This window comes from Trypanosoma rangeli, assembly GCF_003719475.1.
Source record: "Trypanosoma rangeli strain AM80 chromosome Unknown Tra_15.4_contig_00165, whole genome shotgun sequence".
Lineage (NCBI taxonomy): Eukaryota > Euglenozoa > Kinetoplastea > Trypanosomatida > Trypanosomatidae > Trypanosoma > Trypanosoma rangeli.
The window spans coordinates 15,670-30,405 of record NW_021705911.1 but is presented as its reverse complement, the minus strand read 5'-3'; the positions used below and the strand labels follow the sequence as shown (position 1 = coordinate 30,405).

Here is a 14,736-nt window from a genome sequence, read left to right as displayed (position 1 = left end):
CTTTTCAGTCACAATTTCAACGGTCCCCTTTGCAATCTTTGTTGCAATGTTCAGTGCCTGGAAAAAGGCAGTCGCCTTGGGCTCCATGCCAGTGTTACCAGCGGGAACAATGACGTCGCACGGGGAGATGGCGCCCACGCGGGCAGGGGCCTGCACACGGTGCTTGTCTAGCACATCCGTGATGGCGGAGATTTCCTCGTTCGTGAAGATAAGGGCGGTGTTGCCACACAACAGCTTCCGTTCGATGCACTTGTTGTAGAACAACTTGTCGGAGGCCGTCGCCTTCTTCTCATCCGCACGCTTCTCCACAATCTTCTTCTGAAGCGTCTTCTTCCCCATCACAAGTTCACCCAGACCACGAAGGTCGCGGCGAACGTCGTGCACCTGCTGCGAGCGGACGTTGTCCATCAGACAAAAGAGGATGCGGCTGTACTTGGTGAGGCATCCGTTCAGACGCTCCTCGTACTCCCGCTTGGCTTCGGAGACGGACGGCATAGCTGTTTTTCACAATGAAGCGTACAGCTTTTCAAGATTCGTAGTGGAATTGATGAGAAAAAATAAAAAGAGAGAAAACCAAATATGCACAACACAGGCAAACGGAAAACAATTACTCACATACACGCACAGGCCTAAGAAGCCACGTATGTATTCGCTGCAAGAGAGATGGCTACGCATAGGCACAAAGGACGTAAACGAGAAGGGGTGGGAAAGAGTGCGTGGTGAGGCGTGTTTAAACGACAGACGGTGGAATCTTAGCGTCCCCATCCATTCACCAGATATCCAATCAGCATGTAAGAGAGGGAAAAGGCCGCAATCACGTATAATAATAATGAAAATAAAAGCAGTCAAAACGAACATTTCGGGGAAATTTGACATGCCCCCTTCATTGCCAACTGAATGAGGCAGGCTCTACGTATTTTAAAATACACGCTAGAGCTCCCCCCCCGTACCCGGGCACAGCACCATCGCACAAGCCAAAGTAATTTCCATTTTTGGCCTCAAACACCCACGACATGTGGCCGAGTCAAGCCCAGCCCCAAAGCACAGCTTCCCCAAGAAGACAGCCTGCGCTGCCAGTCCCTCCCCTAAAAAAAAAAAGACCAATAGTACAGTGCGCGGTGAGGTTTGTGCTAGCAACGTGGTACTTCCAAACCAGCAACGGATATCCCTGGGAGTGTTTCCATTTGTAATGGTGATTAGTGACGTCACTTTCACGCATCGTTCTCACCTGCCTCAGAACGGTGGGCTACTCTGCATAGAACCAGAAGACCCCGTCCCAGCTTTCCATGGGCGCCACACAACACTAATGCACCACGGTCCACAAGCTGTGTGAATCACGTGGGACAATGGACTCTGCCACATTCTCTCCAACCTGGAACTCCAGTACCACAAAGCAACGAGACAAGCCACAAAGTGTAAGGTGCAGTATATATATATATATGCAGGAGCAACAAAAAACAACGTTCACAAAGAAGAATAACAACTGAGTATCAACCTTAGCATGCACTATAATTTGTATCGATAAACCGCTGCTTCAAACTAATCATACTGTTATACCCACAGTCATGAAGAAGTTGCACCTTCTTAACTTGGTTGATTTTCCGGACCCTGCTCCATTTTTTCTTCACGAGTAGACAGGTACCATCCTTGGAATTGCGAATGTATTCTCCCCTATTACGCAGCTTCAAGTATCCCACAATGTCAAACGGGCATGGTGCATCACTTGCACCTAGGCGACAGCGGCGCACAGGCAGCATCAAGTTCAGTGGCAACTTATCCTTTGGGTGGGAATTGGGACCCACCCACTTGTTTGTTTCAAGTTCCCCATCGGCATTGAGCATACCAAGGTGCATGTGCGCGAACGGTGCTCTGGAGTTGAAGCACTGCAATGGGTTGTGTGCATGATTCGGATTGCGAATCTGCAATGTATATAATAAACGGCGATCGGAGTCAAACTTGGTAATATTGGGGTTAAACCGGCGGATGCACGCACCGGCCTCCCAGAGAGGCAAGAGAAAGCGATGAATAAACACATTAAATTCTTCCCGAGTGCATTCCAGTGATTGCTGTCTGCAGGGGGCTGTGGAGTTTGGGAGGAGAACAAAAAAGTCGAAGTCGTCATCGGCGTTCACAATGGTACCTGCTCTTCCCACGCCAATAAGACTACCTTCATCTAGCCACCATGGGGTGTTGTTATACTTCGTCTTGAAGACCCCGGCAAAAAACGCAAGAAACTCCACGAATTTGGGGTGATCTTTCTCCATAGGCTCCACTGGACACAGAGTTTTATTGAAAACTCGCTGCATGGTGAGATCCACCATGGCATTGGCATCGTCTATGAGAAGAACGCGAGACGCACCAACATGAGAGAAGATACCAGATGAAGCCACAACGCGGGTGGTGTTCCTCTCCCTCAATGGGAACTTGTCGTTAAAACTGCAACTGCGACGCACCACGGAATCCGAGGAAGAGACCTCCCGCTGAAGAGTTCCATCGTGGTCAAGATCCATAAACAGGTAAAGAAAGGAGACACAAATGGTGAACACTAAAGTCCCCCATATGAGGCACAAACCCCCTCGGCGTAGCCGTCGCATAAAAACAACTTCCTATTTGTTGTTAATGCCCTTCCGTGCGTTTGGGGCCCTCTTCGAGCACAAATGGAGAAAAAAAGTAACTAAATACAGAACCTTTATGAAGTCAACGTGAGTAATGAAGGCTTGTTTTCCTCTTCCTACACACACCTGATTAACTCTCGCCCTCCCCTCCTCCTCTGACACATAATAGCAATAATATATACGTGCAAAGGCAAATAGCCAGATTAATCTTTGAGAAAGTCACATACGTCAGTGAAAAGCATCACATAGAGCCACGCCACGCTACCTGCCCTCACTTCATTGATATTGTTGTTGACTGTTTTTGGTTTTACTTCACACAAAACCTCAGATAAACTCACCGCTGAAATGAAAACGGCATGTAGTGTGGTGGTGTTGGCGGCTGCGGCTGCAGTTGCTGGGGGTGTGGGTAAGAATGCGTGTGATGCAAGTAAGAAGGTGGAACCGCGTTGACCCCCCACGGGTACGCAGCTGGAGAGCCTGCAGCAGCTGTAGAATCACTACTGTGCGATGGCGGCTGTAGAGGAGGGCCCAACAACGTTGGATCGTGGTAGGTGTGGCTATTAGAAGAAGCAGGTTGGCTCGGCGGCTGTGGCGGATGCTGACACTGATGGTGTTGCGGAGGGTGATGGTAATGGTGATACTGATGCCATTGAGGTGATGTCTGCGGCTGTTTCTCGTGCTCCTCCATACGGCGGCTCTGCTTTGCCTCCATTTCGACCAGCAAGCGTAGCTCCTCCTCCCTTTTTTCATATTCCAGCCGTTGCAATCGATGGGCCTCTGCCTCTCGGTGACGCATTCGCTCCTCCAATGCGGAGGTCTCCACCGCCAGTGCCTTGAGCAGCGCATCTCTTTGGCGATCCTGCTCCTCCTCCTCACGCCTCACCTTCTCCGCCGCCTCCTCTTTCCGCCGCTGCTCAAGCCGCCGTTGCAAGATTTCCTCCTCCGCACGCACGTGTTCGTACAGCTCATCCCGCTCTTCTTCTGCCCGCCGCTTCGCCTTTTCCGCCTCCACCGCCCGCGCCTCTTCATAACGCTGAAGTCGCTGCCGAAGCAACTCTTCTTCCGCCTCCACGTGTTCGTAAAGCTCATCACGGTGTTCACGCTCCATTTTTTGCTTTTCCTCCTCAGCCTTTTTCCGCTGCACCTCCCTCTCTTCCAGGCGTCGGCGGAGTAACTGTTCTTCAGCCTCAATATGTTCCAGCAGCATACGACGCTCTTCCTCGCGCCTTGTCCGCGCCTGTCCATACTGCGACAAGCGCTGTTGCAAGGAGCTCTCCTGCTCCACCAGCCCTCTGTACCTGTATTCAAGCTCGTCCTTGCGTTGCTTTTCCTTCTCCACCTCACGGCGCCGCCTGTTCTCTTCAATTTGGCGTCGCAACTGGTCCTCCTGATTGCGTAGCATATTTACCTGATCCTCCTGCGCCTGTAAGCGACGCTCCTGCTCCTGTTCGATCATGGCAATTGCTCGTTGCCGCAAGGATTCATCTGTGGCAAGGCCCTCTGTACCCGTTGTCGCTCCACTGTCCCGCTGCTCAAGTTCATCCTCCAAGGCACGCTTCGCCGCATCGATGGCAGCCGCCTTCGCCTGCCTCCCCCTTTCCCGGCAAAGCACAGCCTCCAGCCACTCTGGCGTGGTCGCATCCACCCAGTCCAAAAAGGCTTTGTACGCCGCCATCACCGCCTCACGCCCTTTGGACTCTTCGCCCTCCAACGCGGCCAACGACGCGCGAACGTCTGGCGGGAGTTCGGCGTCCACCAGTTCCTGCCGTGACCTCCTACATTCGTCTAGCACCTCCTCTCGTTCTTTTTCAATGTTTTTGCGTCTACAGTACTCTTGAAAGATAAGACTAACGTAACTCTGCTCAAAGCGCGCAGAACGTCTAGCACTAGCAATAAAGTCGATAATACCATCATTAGCGCGTTCCACTTCCAAGTTGACAGGCGGTACGGCAACATTATCCAACAAATGCTGCAGTGTGTTAGCACCAGGCGCGGTTCGCACTGCAGCTGGGTTTGTTCTGGGCAAGAGATCCCCTTCCCCACGGAGTAATGACAGTAGGGGCCCAAGCTCGTCTTGAAGTAATTCGCATGGTTCCGATCGCTTAACGTGCAGCGTAAAGGGAACCAAAAAGGAAGACGCCATTAAAAAGAATGTGTGTGTATCGTCGTAACGTCAGTTGCTACCCACAAGAATATTAGTCGCTCAATATATATATGCACGAGTGTGTCCGTCCCGTATGTTTTTCTTGGAATAGAGAGGTCCAAATGCTATCGGTCCTCGCTCTTTCCTATTCTTTCGCCTGACAAAAAAAGGCGATAACTGGCACATGGCAGTGAGAAGTAAAAAAGCAAAAAAAAAAAACAGAAACGCAAAAATGTGGGTTGTCGGAAACATGTATGCGTTTCATACAGCAAAAAAGAAGCAAAACGGAAGCACACAAACACTGATAGATATACTTGGGGCAATCACTATCACGCTCCAGAAGAAAGATGCTACTCACCAGAAAGGCAGCAGCACGAGAACGCTGGTAACTATCAAACAAAATAAATACATAACCTCGGGGAATAACAACCTTCAAAAATAATAAGGCTCGTGACCCGTCGTAAAGTCTGCTGCTTGAAGCTTACAAACCCTTTGCTCCAAGTATTCAGCCGCAACCGATTCTGCAGGGGAATCCACAAAATGTAAAACATCTTCTTCCTAGAGACCGTGATACTGATTTCGACCTGGTTCACCTTGTGAAAAGCTCGTCCAACCGGTGCTCGGCCACTGCGGTTGTGAAACCGGTTGGAACTGCGGTTCAAAACTGCTTTGCGGCGCAGGCTGAACATGGGGAGCAAAACAAGTACCGTAAGAAGAGCTTCCCCCGCTGGGCACGGAGGCGTAAAAACCAGTCGATGACATTTGCTGCTGCTGCTGCTGCTGCTGCTGCTGCCGATACTCAAGGTAGGCATCTGGTAACCTGTAGGGACGAGCCTGTGCCGCAGGCGACGAATCTTGCGGTGCGTATTGCGGGCGTGCTTGAGGAGGTTTGGCCTGCTGACAACCAAAAAGCGTGGCCATCCAGCTAGGTTTTCCCAACGGAGGCTGCGGCATTGAGTGAGTGACTGTTTGCTGCAACGTCCAGTGCCGCCGTTGCTTCGCCTTCTGTATGGCCTCCTGCCGCGCCTCCTCCTCCACAAACCTCAAAGCAGCCAAGAATCCCATGTATTCCTGCAGCATCTTCACCTTTTTCTCCCGCGCCTCCTCCTCTACAGTGAAGCGTTCAAAAACACACTTGGTGCCCATGAAGTACTCCGCACTACGGACCTCAACGGCACGTTTTTTGATTTCTGCGTAAAGGTACTCCATGCCATGGCGCGCGTTGCGCTCCTCCTCTACAATGCTCAAGTAAACTTCTTGAAACTCATGAAAGACATCCTCCTTGATAAAAAACGCATCCATGCCAGCCCGCTTTCTGGCAGCATACACAAGAGCCTCCTGCTCATACTCGCGATTTGCGCTTCCGCTCTTTTGCAGTGCGACAGTTCTTGTCTTCTCCAAAACACGTCTTGTGCTTTTGAGAACGGGCTCAACGCCACTGATCTCTTTCCCTATTTGCAACAGAGTCACTGCGTCCAGTGCATTTTGGCCTAGTTTCACCCTCAATGGAATACCTTCAACCAGCATATCTTCTTTCTTCAACCTGGGCAGCCCCAGCCTCAGCGTGACACGATCTATCAAGACGAGAAGAATGAAAGGAAAGTGAAAAGAAAAAAAAACGCTAATAAAAGAAACTTCCCCCCCCCCCCCGCTATTTCATTTTCTTCTTCCTCTTTTGGTCTCTTCTTGTCCCCTCCTCCCACCCTAATTGGCCTGCTTCAAGTCAATAGCAACCGCAGCAGCTGCTGTGAGAAGGTCTGCAGGTATATCATAACTTCCCTCCTCATGCGACCTCACAACGTCGCACGCAGCAGGAGTTGACTAAAATAGTTTCTTGCGTTGATCTTTTGTGATGTCGGCATCCACCACATCTGTCGATGTATCAAAAGCCACTTCCACCTTGCGGTACCACATCCGCATGCGAAACTCCACGTAACGATCGTACAGGGTTGCTCCCCAGCCGTTGAATCTCGAAATTGTCACAGTCACAAAGGGGGCAAAGACAAAGGGCACCAGGCACCGTGATGCTGTGTGCATTCCCAGCACGGCCGGGAATAGACGCGGGACAAAGGGGTGACGCCATGCAACGTCCCCCATCCATTTCGGGAACTTCACTGGGGCAAGAGGAAGAATGGAAAGCAGCAGTGCTCCGCCAGTGGTACCATACGCCGTGCTCTGCATCGAGTAGACACGACGCGTCACACCCTCAAGGTTGTCAAAATACTTGTTTTCGTGGTATTCAATACCACGCTTTGCCGCACCACGCCGACGACGGAACTCTTGACTTTTACGTAGTTCGTACAGTATCCTATGCTTGTAAATACGGTACTCAAGATATGAATTGACGTACACGCCCAATATGGCACAGTAAGTGGCAGAAAAAAGAGCACGCTGCCGAGCGAGCCACCGCGGCGTGATGCCACGCACACGCCGCGGATAGTGACGAAACATGGCGTATACAAACGTTGCGGTAAAGTAAATGAAAAACTCTGGAACCATGCGCGTGACCACGCGGGTCAACAACTCCGTGTACTCGACGTCGCTGCGATCCTCGTTATACCCACCCGCAAGTGACATGACACGCACAGAAAAACGCCACGACACAAGGTCTGGGGTATCCACGTACACTTTATTCACATGGTTTAAGATATCCGACTTGTACTGCAGTTGGGCCACAGCATCTGAAAGGATGTCATCGCAGAAAATGTAGGATAAAAGCCGCAACACTGATCGCTGAGGAAAATACGATTTCGACAAGATCATATGGCGATAGGTCTCGCTAAAATTAAACATGCTCATCCGGTACTGCTCAGGAATCCCGCAACTTCCAATAAGTTCGGCGAGACTTGCCCCTTCTTCCACGGACTTGTAGCGAGAGAGCATCATGCAAATTTTGATAAAGTCGCGAATAACGACCTCGTTAATACAGTCATAGACCATACCGCGTGAGAGAAACAAGGCTGCCCGTGGGGATGGCAGCAGCTTAACAATGTCATTTGCCAGGCGATGACGATCTACGACCTCGTAAACACGCTCGTCGTACATGCCAAAGAGTAGTAGAACATCGAGACGCCCCTCCTTGGCTAACGTCTCGTAGAAGTTTGCCAGAAACCCCATGAGCGAAAGTGCGTTGACCCCACCCCCCTCTCTCCCTCGCCTCACAGATACTGCGTGCTCACAATGCTAGGCCAGTGGGAGCCCGAGACCACACACACACACACACACACACAGGGAAACAAAAAGAGATAAAAAACACAGGAAACAAAAACAAAAACGGCACAAAAAAGTGCAAATTATTACAATTTTTCGCTAAACGGCACAAAAACCACCGTGGAAGTTGCATTCCGCAAGACCTCATAGTAAGAAAAAAACAACGCATTTATGTCCTTAGATGGGAACAACGACAAAGGCATCAGCAACAGCGGTTTCATTATGTATATATGTGCCCATGTGTATTGTCTTCAAAAGTTAAACGTAAACCCCTCTTCCCCGATATCCAGCAGCGGCAGTGCGACACACTCCTGCTGCTTTTGCCGACGCTGCTGCATCTCCTTTTCAAGATCGCTCTCTACTCGCTGCATCAAGTCGGGGAATGTCACATGCATCGCGGCAGCAAACTCTTCTGCGAAATGGGCACGCCTACTCCGCACTACGTCACTCGTAATATCCTCCGCATCTTCATCAATGCCTGTAATCGATGACTTCATGGCAACGAGGAATTTCATAACACTCGACAGGTTACTTTCCGAGACATAGTTCTGCGTGATTGCAACGGAGTCTTCCAAGTTGATCACAAAGTGCCACCAGCCACAAGGAATAAACATGATATCGCCGGGTTCGCATATGCACTCATACCCAACGCCTCGCCATCGCTCTACGCACGCATCGTAGTAGTTTAGCAACCACTCTGAAAGTGAAACAGGGGTGGTGACTTCAGACATGTCAGCCGTAGGGAAAACACCGTCCGGGATGCAACCGGGTGGAAACAAAATCCATCGCTTTCGCCCCGTCAAGTTGGCGTTCCAGGCGTTCGTGTAGTTTGGGTCGACATGGAAACTGCTGCCACCGCGGCGTGGGCCCGCAACGATCCAGCGGTACTTTGGACGCGCGTCCCCCAGAACTTTGAAGAAGTCATCGCGGGCGAAATGCTCTGGCACAGAGTAAAGCGACTCAATAGCCATGGAGGTTCCAAACTCCGCATCGAACATATAAATGGGACGCTCGTCTGATTGCTCTTGTGCATAACGCACGTAATCAGAGACTGTCATCGTAGTACTCTCACAACGCATGGGGACGTCGGTGGAAGCGCCCGGACGAAACAACGCCTCCTTCTTTTGCGCCAAATTCTCAAACTTTCCCTGAAGAATCTTAAAGAAGGGCCAATGAGTAGCCACATCCGTGAGGATTACTGGCAAGTTCGGTTTTTCAAAACTCTCTCGAAATTCCTCTGGAGACAGACCGCTAAGGCGCGGCACATCTTTCAACAGAGAGCGAAAATTTGTTGCATTTCCTGATGAGTTTACCTCACATTTGCGTGCCGCACCCGGACTCGCAGAGGCGCCAGCCTCATCCTTCAGAGCGGGTAAAAGATGGTAATGGCATGGAAGAATTGTGCACATCCATGCCTGAAACAGCAGATCGTTAAAAAAAGAGCGACTTACAGCAACTGGGGAATGTTTAAACCGGAACACATCCGCAGCAGAGTTGCTATGCTCCGTGCGATGCCGTTTGTTCGGCGCAAAAGTTGCCGCATCTGTCGCCTCCAGGAGAAACGCTCGAACCGCAGTCTCCTTCCAGCTCCCGCGAAAACACAAATAGTTGGCTGACATAAGGCTGTGTGCCTGCTTAAACGTATCGGAGGCATGAATAAAACAGTACCAACCCGTGCTAGTGGCCGACAAACGGCAGATGTCGTCCACCGCGGCGAAGGACAACATATGAAGCAGCAGCTCCAGAAATGCCTCTTCGGTGGGCCTGTACACAAGCACTAATTTGCTCCTCCGGCCCTTGGCAGCGAACTGAAGAAGTGAAAGGCTGCCAAACCTTGGTGCGGACAAGTCCTCTGCCCTCCTCGCATTTCCTCTTGGATAAATGCCAAGCGGATGCGGTCTAAACCAGGTCTGCGCCATCAACACTATTTACACCGAAAAACTGGGATAAAAAAGAGGTAAACACGGCAGTCATTCCACACCACATACAGCCACACATCAATCCAGTACTCGCGGCAAAACTGAGCAGCAGCGCAGGTAGCAATGAGAGGGTCGATTGTTGCCGGCTTTTTTTTTGTTCTTTGCCATTTTTATTATTCGTTAACTTCGACTTATAAGTGTTATGTTTTTATTTTTATTTTCCTCTGATATCGTCTTTTTGTGCGTGTGTGTGTACGGGGAGTTTGCTGTTGCTTTCTTCCAACAACGCAACAACATCCGCCCAAGAGAAGAGCAACAACTGCGTGGCATTCGGTGTTCTGTTACGCTAAGCCCCGTTGACATCATCCTCCCTCTTCCACGGCCTACCGCAGCACGTCCACCAAGTTCCTGCCGTTTCCTTTTATCTATGCATGTCACTTAAATCCGCTCCGCCACCTCAATATTGAGGATATCCAAAATCTTCTTCAACGTGATGCGGGTGAGCTCCACAAGGCAAAGACGGCTATTCTGCAAATCATCCCCAATAACCCTGCAGTTCTGGAAGAAGTCTGAGAAGTGGGAGACCAGCTCATATGCAAAGTCGGTAAGATGATGTGGAAAGAGGTCCTCCACTGTCTTTAGCACAACAGATTCCATGCGGAGGGCGCACAGTGCCAGTTTCTTCTCCTGTGGGGTGTTGATTATAACCTCCGCCTTCATAAATTCCTCGTCACTCACGCCTGCCTTGCGTTGAATGGAGCATAAGCGGGCGTACTGGTACAAAAGGAAGACAGCGGTGTTACCCGACATATCAAGCATCTTGTCGTAACTGAAAGCGTAATCATTGACACGGGTCTGCTTCAAATCAAAGTATTTCACAGCACCAATGCCAATAATTTTAGACAAGGTTTCCATTTCCTCCTTGCTGTGCCCCTGGCTACGTTCACCAGCTTCACGCTCCTCCAAAATGGCGAGCGAACGCTCCACCGCCTCGTCAAGCAAATCCTTTAGTTTTGCTGTCTCTCCACTGCGCGTCTTAATCTTTTTCCCGTCAGTGCCTGTGACGAGGCCAAAACCGGCATGATCCCACGTTGCATCGCCCATCCAACCCATGTCTTTCACCAGCTGAGCGCACATACGGAAGTGCTCGTATTGCCCAACGTCTGTACAGATCACCACACGATCCATTTTTTCCATCACAAAACGGTGATACATGGACGTCACATCCGTTGTATCGTATGTGAAACCACCATCACTCTTTTGAAGGATGAGCGGAAAAGTAAAGCGTGGAACAGCAACCATATCCCCATCAATGATACCTGCAGCCTCAAGCACCTCCCGAAAAAGTGGTGGCAACTGCTTCTTATAAAAAGACTGAAGCTGTGGTACAATTTTGTCAATGTCTGTGCGAGCATCAATCTTTGCAAGCGGTTTGGTCTCTTTCTTTGAAAGCATCACCGTTTCGTTGCCGTCCTCACCCTTCAAGATACCCACTTCCTTCATTGTAGTGATCATATTCGGGTGAAACTCTGTCGTACCATCACGCTGAAGCTTAATGAGGTGCGGCACGAGCAGTTTGGACATGTCCTTCGCCTCCAATGAACTGATCACCTTTTTCTCCTTGCTGACGACAAGCTTTGCGCCGCTGCTTTCCTCCAGCTGCCCGGCCTCCTCCAGTAGACTTAGCACCTTCGGAATGAGTGGGTTGTAGAAACTCTCTCCACGTTCTTCAATGCGAGTGCCAAGACGCTCGTAAATAAGGTTAAATTCCCTCCGAGAAGCTTCACAGATAATTTCCCATGCCCGAACTGATTCTTCTTCCAATGCCTGTAGCCTAACCACCTGTAGTCGTGCCTGTTCTTTGAACTCAGGCTCCTCGTCAAACAATTTTTTGGATTCACGATACAACTTGGTAAGATCTGTGATGTCCGGCATCTTGGTAAGAAAGTCCGGGTGTTGGCGCTTTAAGTACAAGATAAGCATCCCAAATGCCGTGCCCCAATCTCCCACGTGATTGATGCGGTGCACCTCAAAGCCACAAAACTCAAAAAGACGTGAAATACTCTCCCCAATAATGGTGGAACGGAGATGACCCACGTGCATCTCCTTCGCAATGTTGGGTGATGAAAAGTCCACAAGCACCTTTTGCTTGGGGAGTTGTGGAGCCTTAACGCCCAGTTTGAGCACACACATCACCATGGCAGCCACCCATTCTCGTTTGATGGAAATGTTAATAAACCCTTGTGGTGTTGGTTCAAAGCTGTCAATAAGATCATTCTCCTCCAGATTCTTCTTCAACGTCTCACCTACGAGGGCAGGAGTCATCTTGATTGGAGGTGTTGCCTTGGATAGAAGTCTAGCTAGTCCCATGGCATTATTGCACTGGTACTCGGTGACTTTACCGAGTGTGATGAGAACCTCTGGGGGATTAACGGAAGGAAATGCCTTTTCAATGGCACGACGCAAAATATATTTCAGTGCAAGCTCGGCATTGGCGCCTGTGCATAACCGTGCCATTTCGACCCTTCCGCTGCTTGTGTTGGGAGAAATAGGAAGATGTCTGTGGTGATGGGGGTAAAGTGGAATGCTAATGGGACGAATACAGTGTGCAGAAGGACAGAGCAAAAAAAAAAAAAATCCAACGCAGGAAAGCACATAAGCCATAAAGGACGTCACACCCCCAACAAGGAGTGTGCGCATGTGCGTGTGGAGGAGAAAAAGAAGGGGGTGGATAGGTCCGCATTCATAAAGCTAATGGCTGTTGCCAAGCGGCCAGCTGCAGAGCAAAGGTAAGGGTGAAGATGCACCAAGAGAAGCAACAAGAAAAGCAGAATGAAATAATTTAAAAAAAAACGCAGAGAAGGAAGCAAAAAAGTGGGGTAAAGGGGGGAAAAACGAAAATAAAATTGTGTGAAAAAATGGATGTGCATGTGTATGTGAAGGAGGAAGCAGAGTATGAAACACAGTTTCATCGGCTGACTTCTTTACTGCGCGAATTTAATGGCCAACATTTCATTCTCCCTCTCTCTTTTCTCCCTCCGTTTTTGTTTTCTTAACTTCCGCTTTCCCCGTTCTGCCCTCAGCTGCTGCTTTGGTTCAAAAGACATTTATTTATTGCCCCGCATCAGTGGTTTGCCTTCTGCACGGTCGGCCCCGTGCGCATCAACGCACACACACGCATGCGGAGTGGCAAAAAGAAAAAAAAAACAGAAGAAAACATGGCCACCCCCAGTTATTAGAAAAAAAAATAGAAGAGTGGAAGCAAGAAGAAACGCGGCGCGTGTGTGTACATATGTGTGTAATGAACAAACAATATATGCAAAAGCCAGAAGGAAAAAAGGACAACGGATACATTAGAGTTGCTCCATGCGACGCAGAATGGAAGAGAATGTGTGAGAGGTGGAGATACACACAAAGAACTCACCAATCAATTTGTCTACTCGCGCAGCTCAGAGGTGTATGAGCGACCATTGTGCCCATGCTGGTTTTCCAGCATTCCCTGCCGTTTTCGCACCTCCAGGGAAACTTTCTGCACCAACAGAAGCCAAATATGCATCTCCTCCACCTATTCACCTCTCTCCTGTATTTCCCTTCTTTGAACACTCTTTGCTCCGTCTTTTTTTAAAACAATTTTTCCTCCCCATTTCTGCAGCCCCACCGTCCTTCGCAATTTCCTGCCCACTTTTCTCTCTTCTCGAATTTGGCTTTGCGTTAGTGGAAGCATACCCCTCCTCCTCTTCTTCCTCTGCCTTCTCCACTTCCTTCATGTATATGCCAAGTACGCATCCTAGCACTCAAACTTTTCCGCCTCTGTCGGTTTCCCTATCTTTCTTTCTCCCTCATTTGTCTCCGTACCATTTTCTCATCCACTTATTCTTTTACTTTCTCTCGTTCTTGTTCTCGTTACTGTTTTTTTTTTCTGCTTCCTTTCATCTACGTTATACACGTGGCCCTCTTTCTGCCGTTTGTCACTCTTTTTTTTTTTTTGCTTCTTCTTCTCTTCGTTGTATGTGAGCATGCACCTAGCACCGCGATGTGGCCCAATTCTCTCGTCTGCCCCCGTTCTCCCTTCTTTCCACTCGCAATCCTTTACTTATTCTTTTTCTCATCTTGCCCCCTTCTCGCTTTTTCCCTCAGAGCACGCGTTGCGCGGCTGGGCATTCATGTTTCGTTGTCTTCTTTATGTCATTCACCCCTTGTCATTGTTGCTTCTTTCAGTTTTTCTCTCCTTCTCCCCCCCTTTTTTTTTCGTTGTTTCCTTTCCAACCCTTCGTTGGCTATTAATCGCCCACGTTCCACAACCCCATACGGCGACAGTGCTTCACTATACTTTGGTTGGCTGCATATCTCTCTGCTCTCCTTTTGTTCATCTTCCCTCACGTGTCCTCGCTCCAACCGCCCTTTTGTCTTCCTGCACAAAGAGCAGCGGTCCCAAGCGCGCCTCTCGCATCAGGCACGCACACTTGCAAGCGAAGAGAGGAGAAGTGCATTTCCCATTTCCCGCTTCCCGACGGCAGAAGCGATGACGAGGTGTGTGGGGGGTGGGGGAGGGGTGAACGAGAAAGGGGAGTGAAAAACAACAATAAAAAAGATATGCAAGGAACGAACCAGTAAAACACAAAAAAAAAAGAAAAAAAAAAGATACGAGAGGCAGCAAAGGAGCGAAACGAAGGGGGCGACCCCTCGCCCTTCGTGTGATTGTTTTTCTTTTCGCCTCATTCGTCCCTCTCTTTTTTTCTTATGCTTTTCATTTTATTGTTCTTTTCTCCCAATTACAAACTTCCTATCGCCGCTTTTTGTTTTATGTTACTTTTCCTTTTCTTTCTTTCTGTTTTCTTCGTGGGGTTCT

The 14,736-nt window shown here is 49.5% G+C and overlaps 7 protein-coding genes and 1 pseudogene across 7 annotated transcripts in view, besides 5 other annotated features; 1 reads left to right on the top strand and 7 right to left on the bottom strand.

Annotated features, from left to right (window-relative positions):
* TraAM80_05215 (large subunit ribosomal protein LP0) overlaps window positions 1–495 on the bottom strand; it is a gene marked incomplete at both ends in the record, with an annotated part of 573 nt that extends 78 nt beyond the window's left edge. The window contains one exon of the mRNA XM_029382104.1: window positions 1–495. This exon is cut by the window's left edge and continues 78 nt beyond it. Coding sequence (XP_029238027.1) covers window positions 1–495 — 495 coding nt within the window.
* A 1,001-nt stretch (window positions 496–1,496) lies between these two features.
* On the bottom strand, window positions 1,497–2,510 carry TraAM80_05214 (uncharacterized protein; the record flags this gene model as incomplete). The annotated part of the gene is made up of 1 exon (XM_029382103.1): window positions 1,497–2,510. The coding sequence occupies one exon, from the start codon at window positions 2,508–2,510 to the stop codon at window positions 1,497–1,499; it is 1,014 nt and encodes a 337-aa protein (XP_029238026.1).
* Window positions 2,511–2,949: 439 nt separating this feature from the next.
* Window positions 2,950–4,758, bottom strand: TraAM80_05213 (uncharacterized protein; the record flags this gene model as incomplete). Its single annotated transcript, XM_029382102.1, has 1 exon — window positions 2,950–4,758. One exon carries the CDS (start codon window positions 4,756–4,758, stop codon window positions 2,950–2,952), a length of 1,809 nt encoding a protein of 602 aa, XP_029238025.1.
* A 558-nt stretch (window positions 4,759–5,316) lies between these two features.
* Window positions 5,317–6,285, bottom strand: TraAM80_05212 (uncharacterized protein; the record flags this gene model as incomplete). Its single annotated transcript, XM_029382101.1, has 1 exon — window positions 5,317–6,285. The coding sequence occupies one exon, from the start codon at window positions 6,283–6,285 to the stop codon at window positions 5,317–5,319; it is 969 nt and encodes a 322-aa protein (XP_029238024.1).
* Window positions 6,286–6,337: 52 nt separating this feature from the next.
* Window positions 6,338–6,392: a microsatellite.
* A 187-nt stretch (window positions 6,393–6,579) lies between these two features.
* On the bottom strand, window positions 6,580–7,875 carry TraAM80_05211 (uncharacterized protein; the record flags this gene model as incomplete). Its single annotated transcript, XM_029382100.1, has 1 exon — window positions 6,580–7,875. One exon carries the CDS (start codon window positions 7,873–7,875, stop codon window positions 6,580–6,582), a length of 1,296 nt encoding a protein of 431 aa, XP_029238023.1.
* Window positions 7,876–7,964: 89 nt separating this feature from the next.
* Window positions 7,965–7,988: a microsatellite.
* Window positions 7,989–8,219: 231 nt separating this feature from the next.
* Window positions 8,220–9,887, bottom strand: TraAM80_05210 (transferase, transferring glycosyl group; the record flags this gene model as incomplete). Its single annotated transcript, XM_029382099.1, has 1 exon — window positions 8,220–9,887. One exon carries the CDS (start codon window positions 9,885–9,887, stop codon window positions 8,220–8,222), a length of 1,668 nt encoding a protein of 555 aa, XP_029238022.1.
* Window positions 9,888–10,325: 438 nt separating this feature from the next.
* TraAM80_05209 (putative arginyl-tRNA synthetase) lies at window positions 10,326–12,404 on the bottom strand (the record flags this gene model as incomplete). The annotated part of the gene is made up of 1 exon (XM_029382098.1): window positions 10,326–12,404. One exon carries the CDS (start codon window positions 12,402–12,404, stop codon window positions 10,326–10,328), a length of 2,079 nt encoding a protein of 692 aa, XP_029238021.1.
* Window positions 12,405–13,614: 1,210 nt separating this feature from the next.
* Window positions 13,615–13,650: a sequence feature (GA-rich).
* Window positions 13,651–13,756: 106 nt separating this feature from the next.
* Window positions 13,757–13,817: a sequence feature (A-rich).
* A 62-nt stretch (window positions 13,818–13,879) lies between these two features.
* Window positions 13,880–14,421, top strand: TraAM80_05208 (hypothetical protein; annotated as a pseudogene).
* Window positions 14,422–14,499: 78 nt separating this feature from the next.
* Window positions 14,500–14,527: a microsatellite.
* Between the last annotated feature and the right edge of the window lie 209 nt (window positions 14,528–14,736).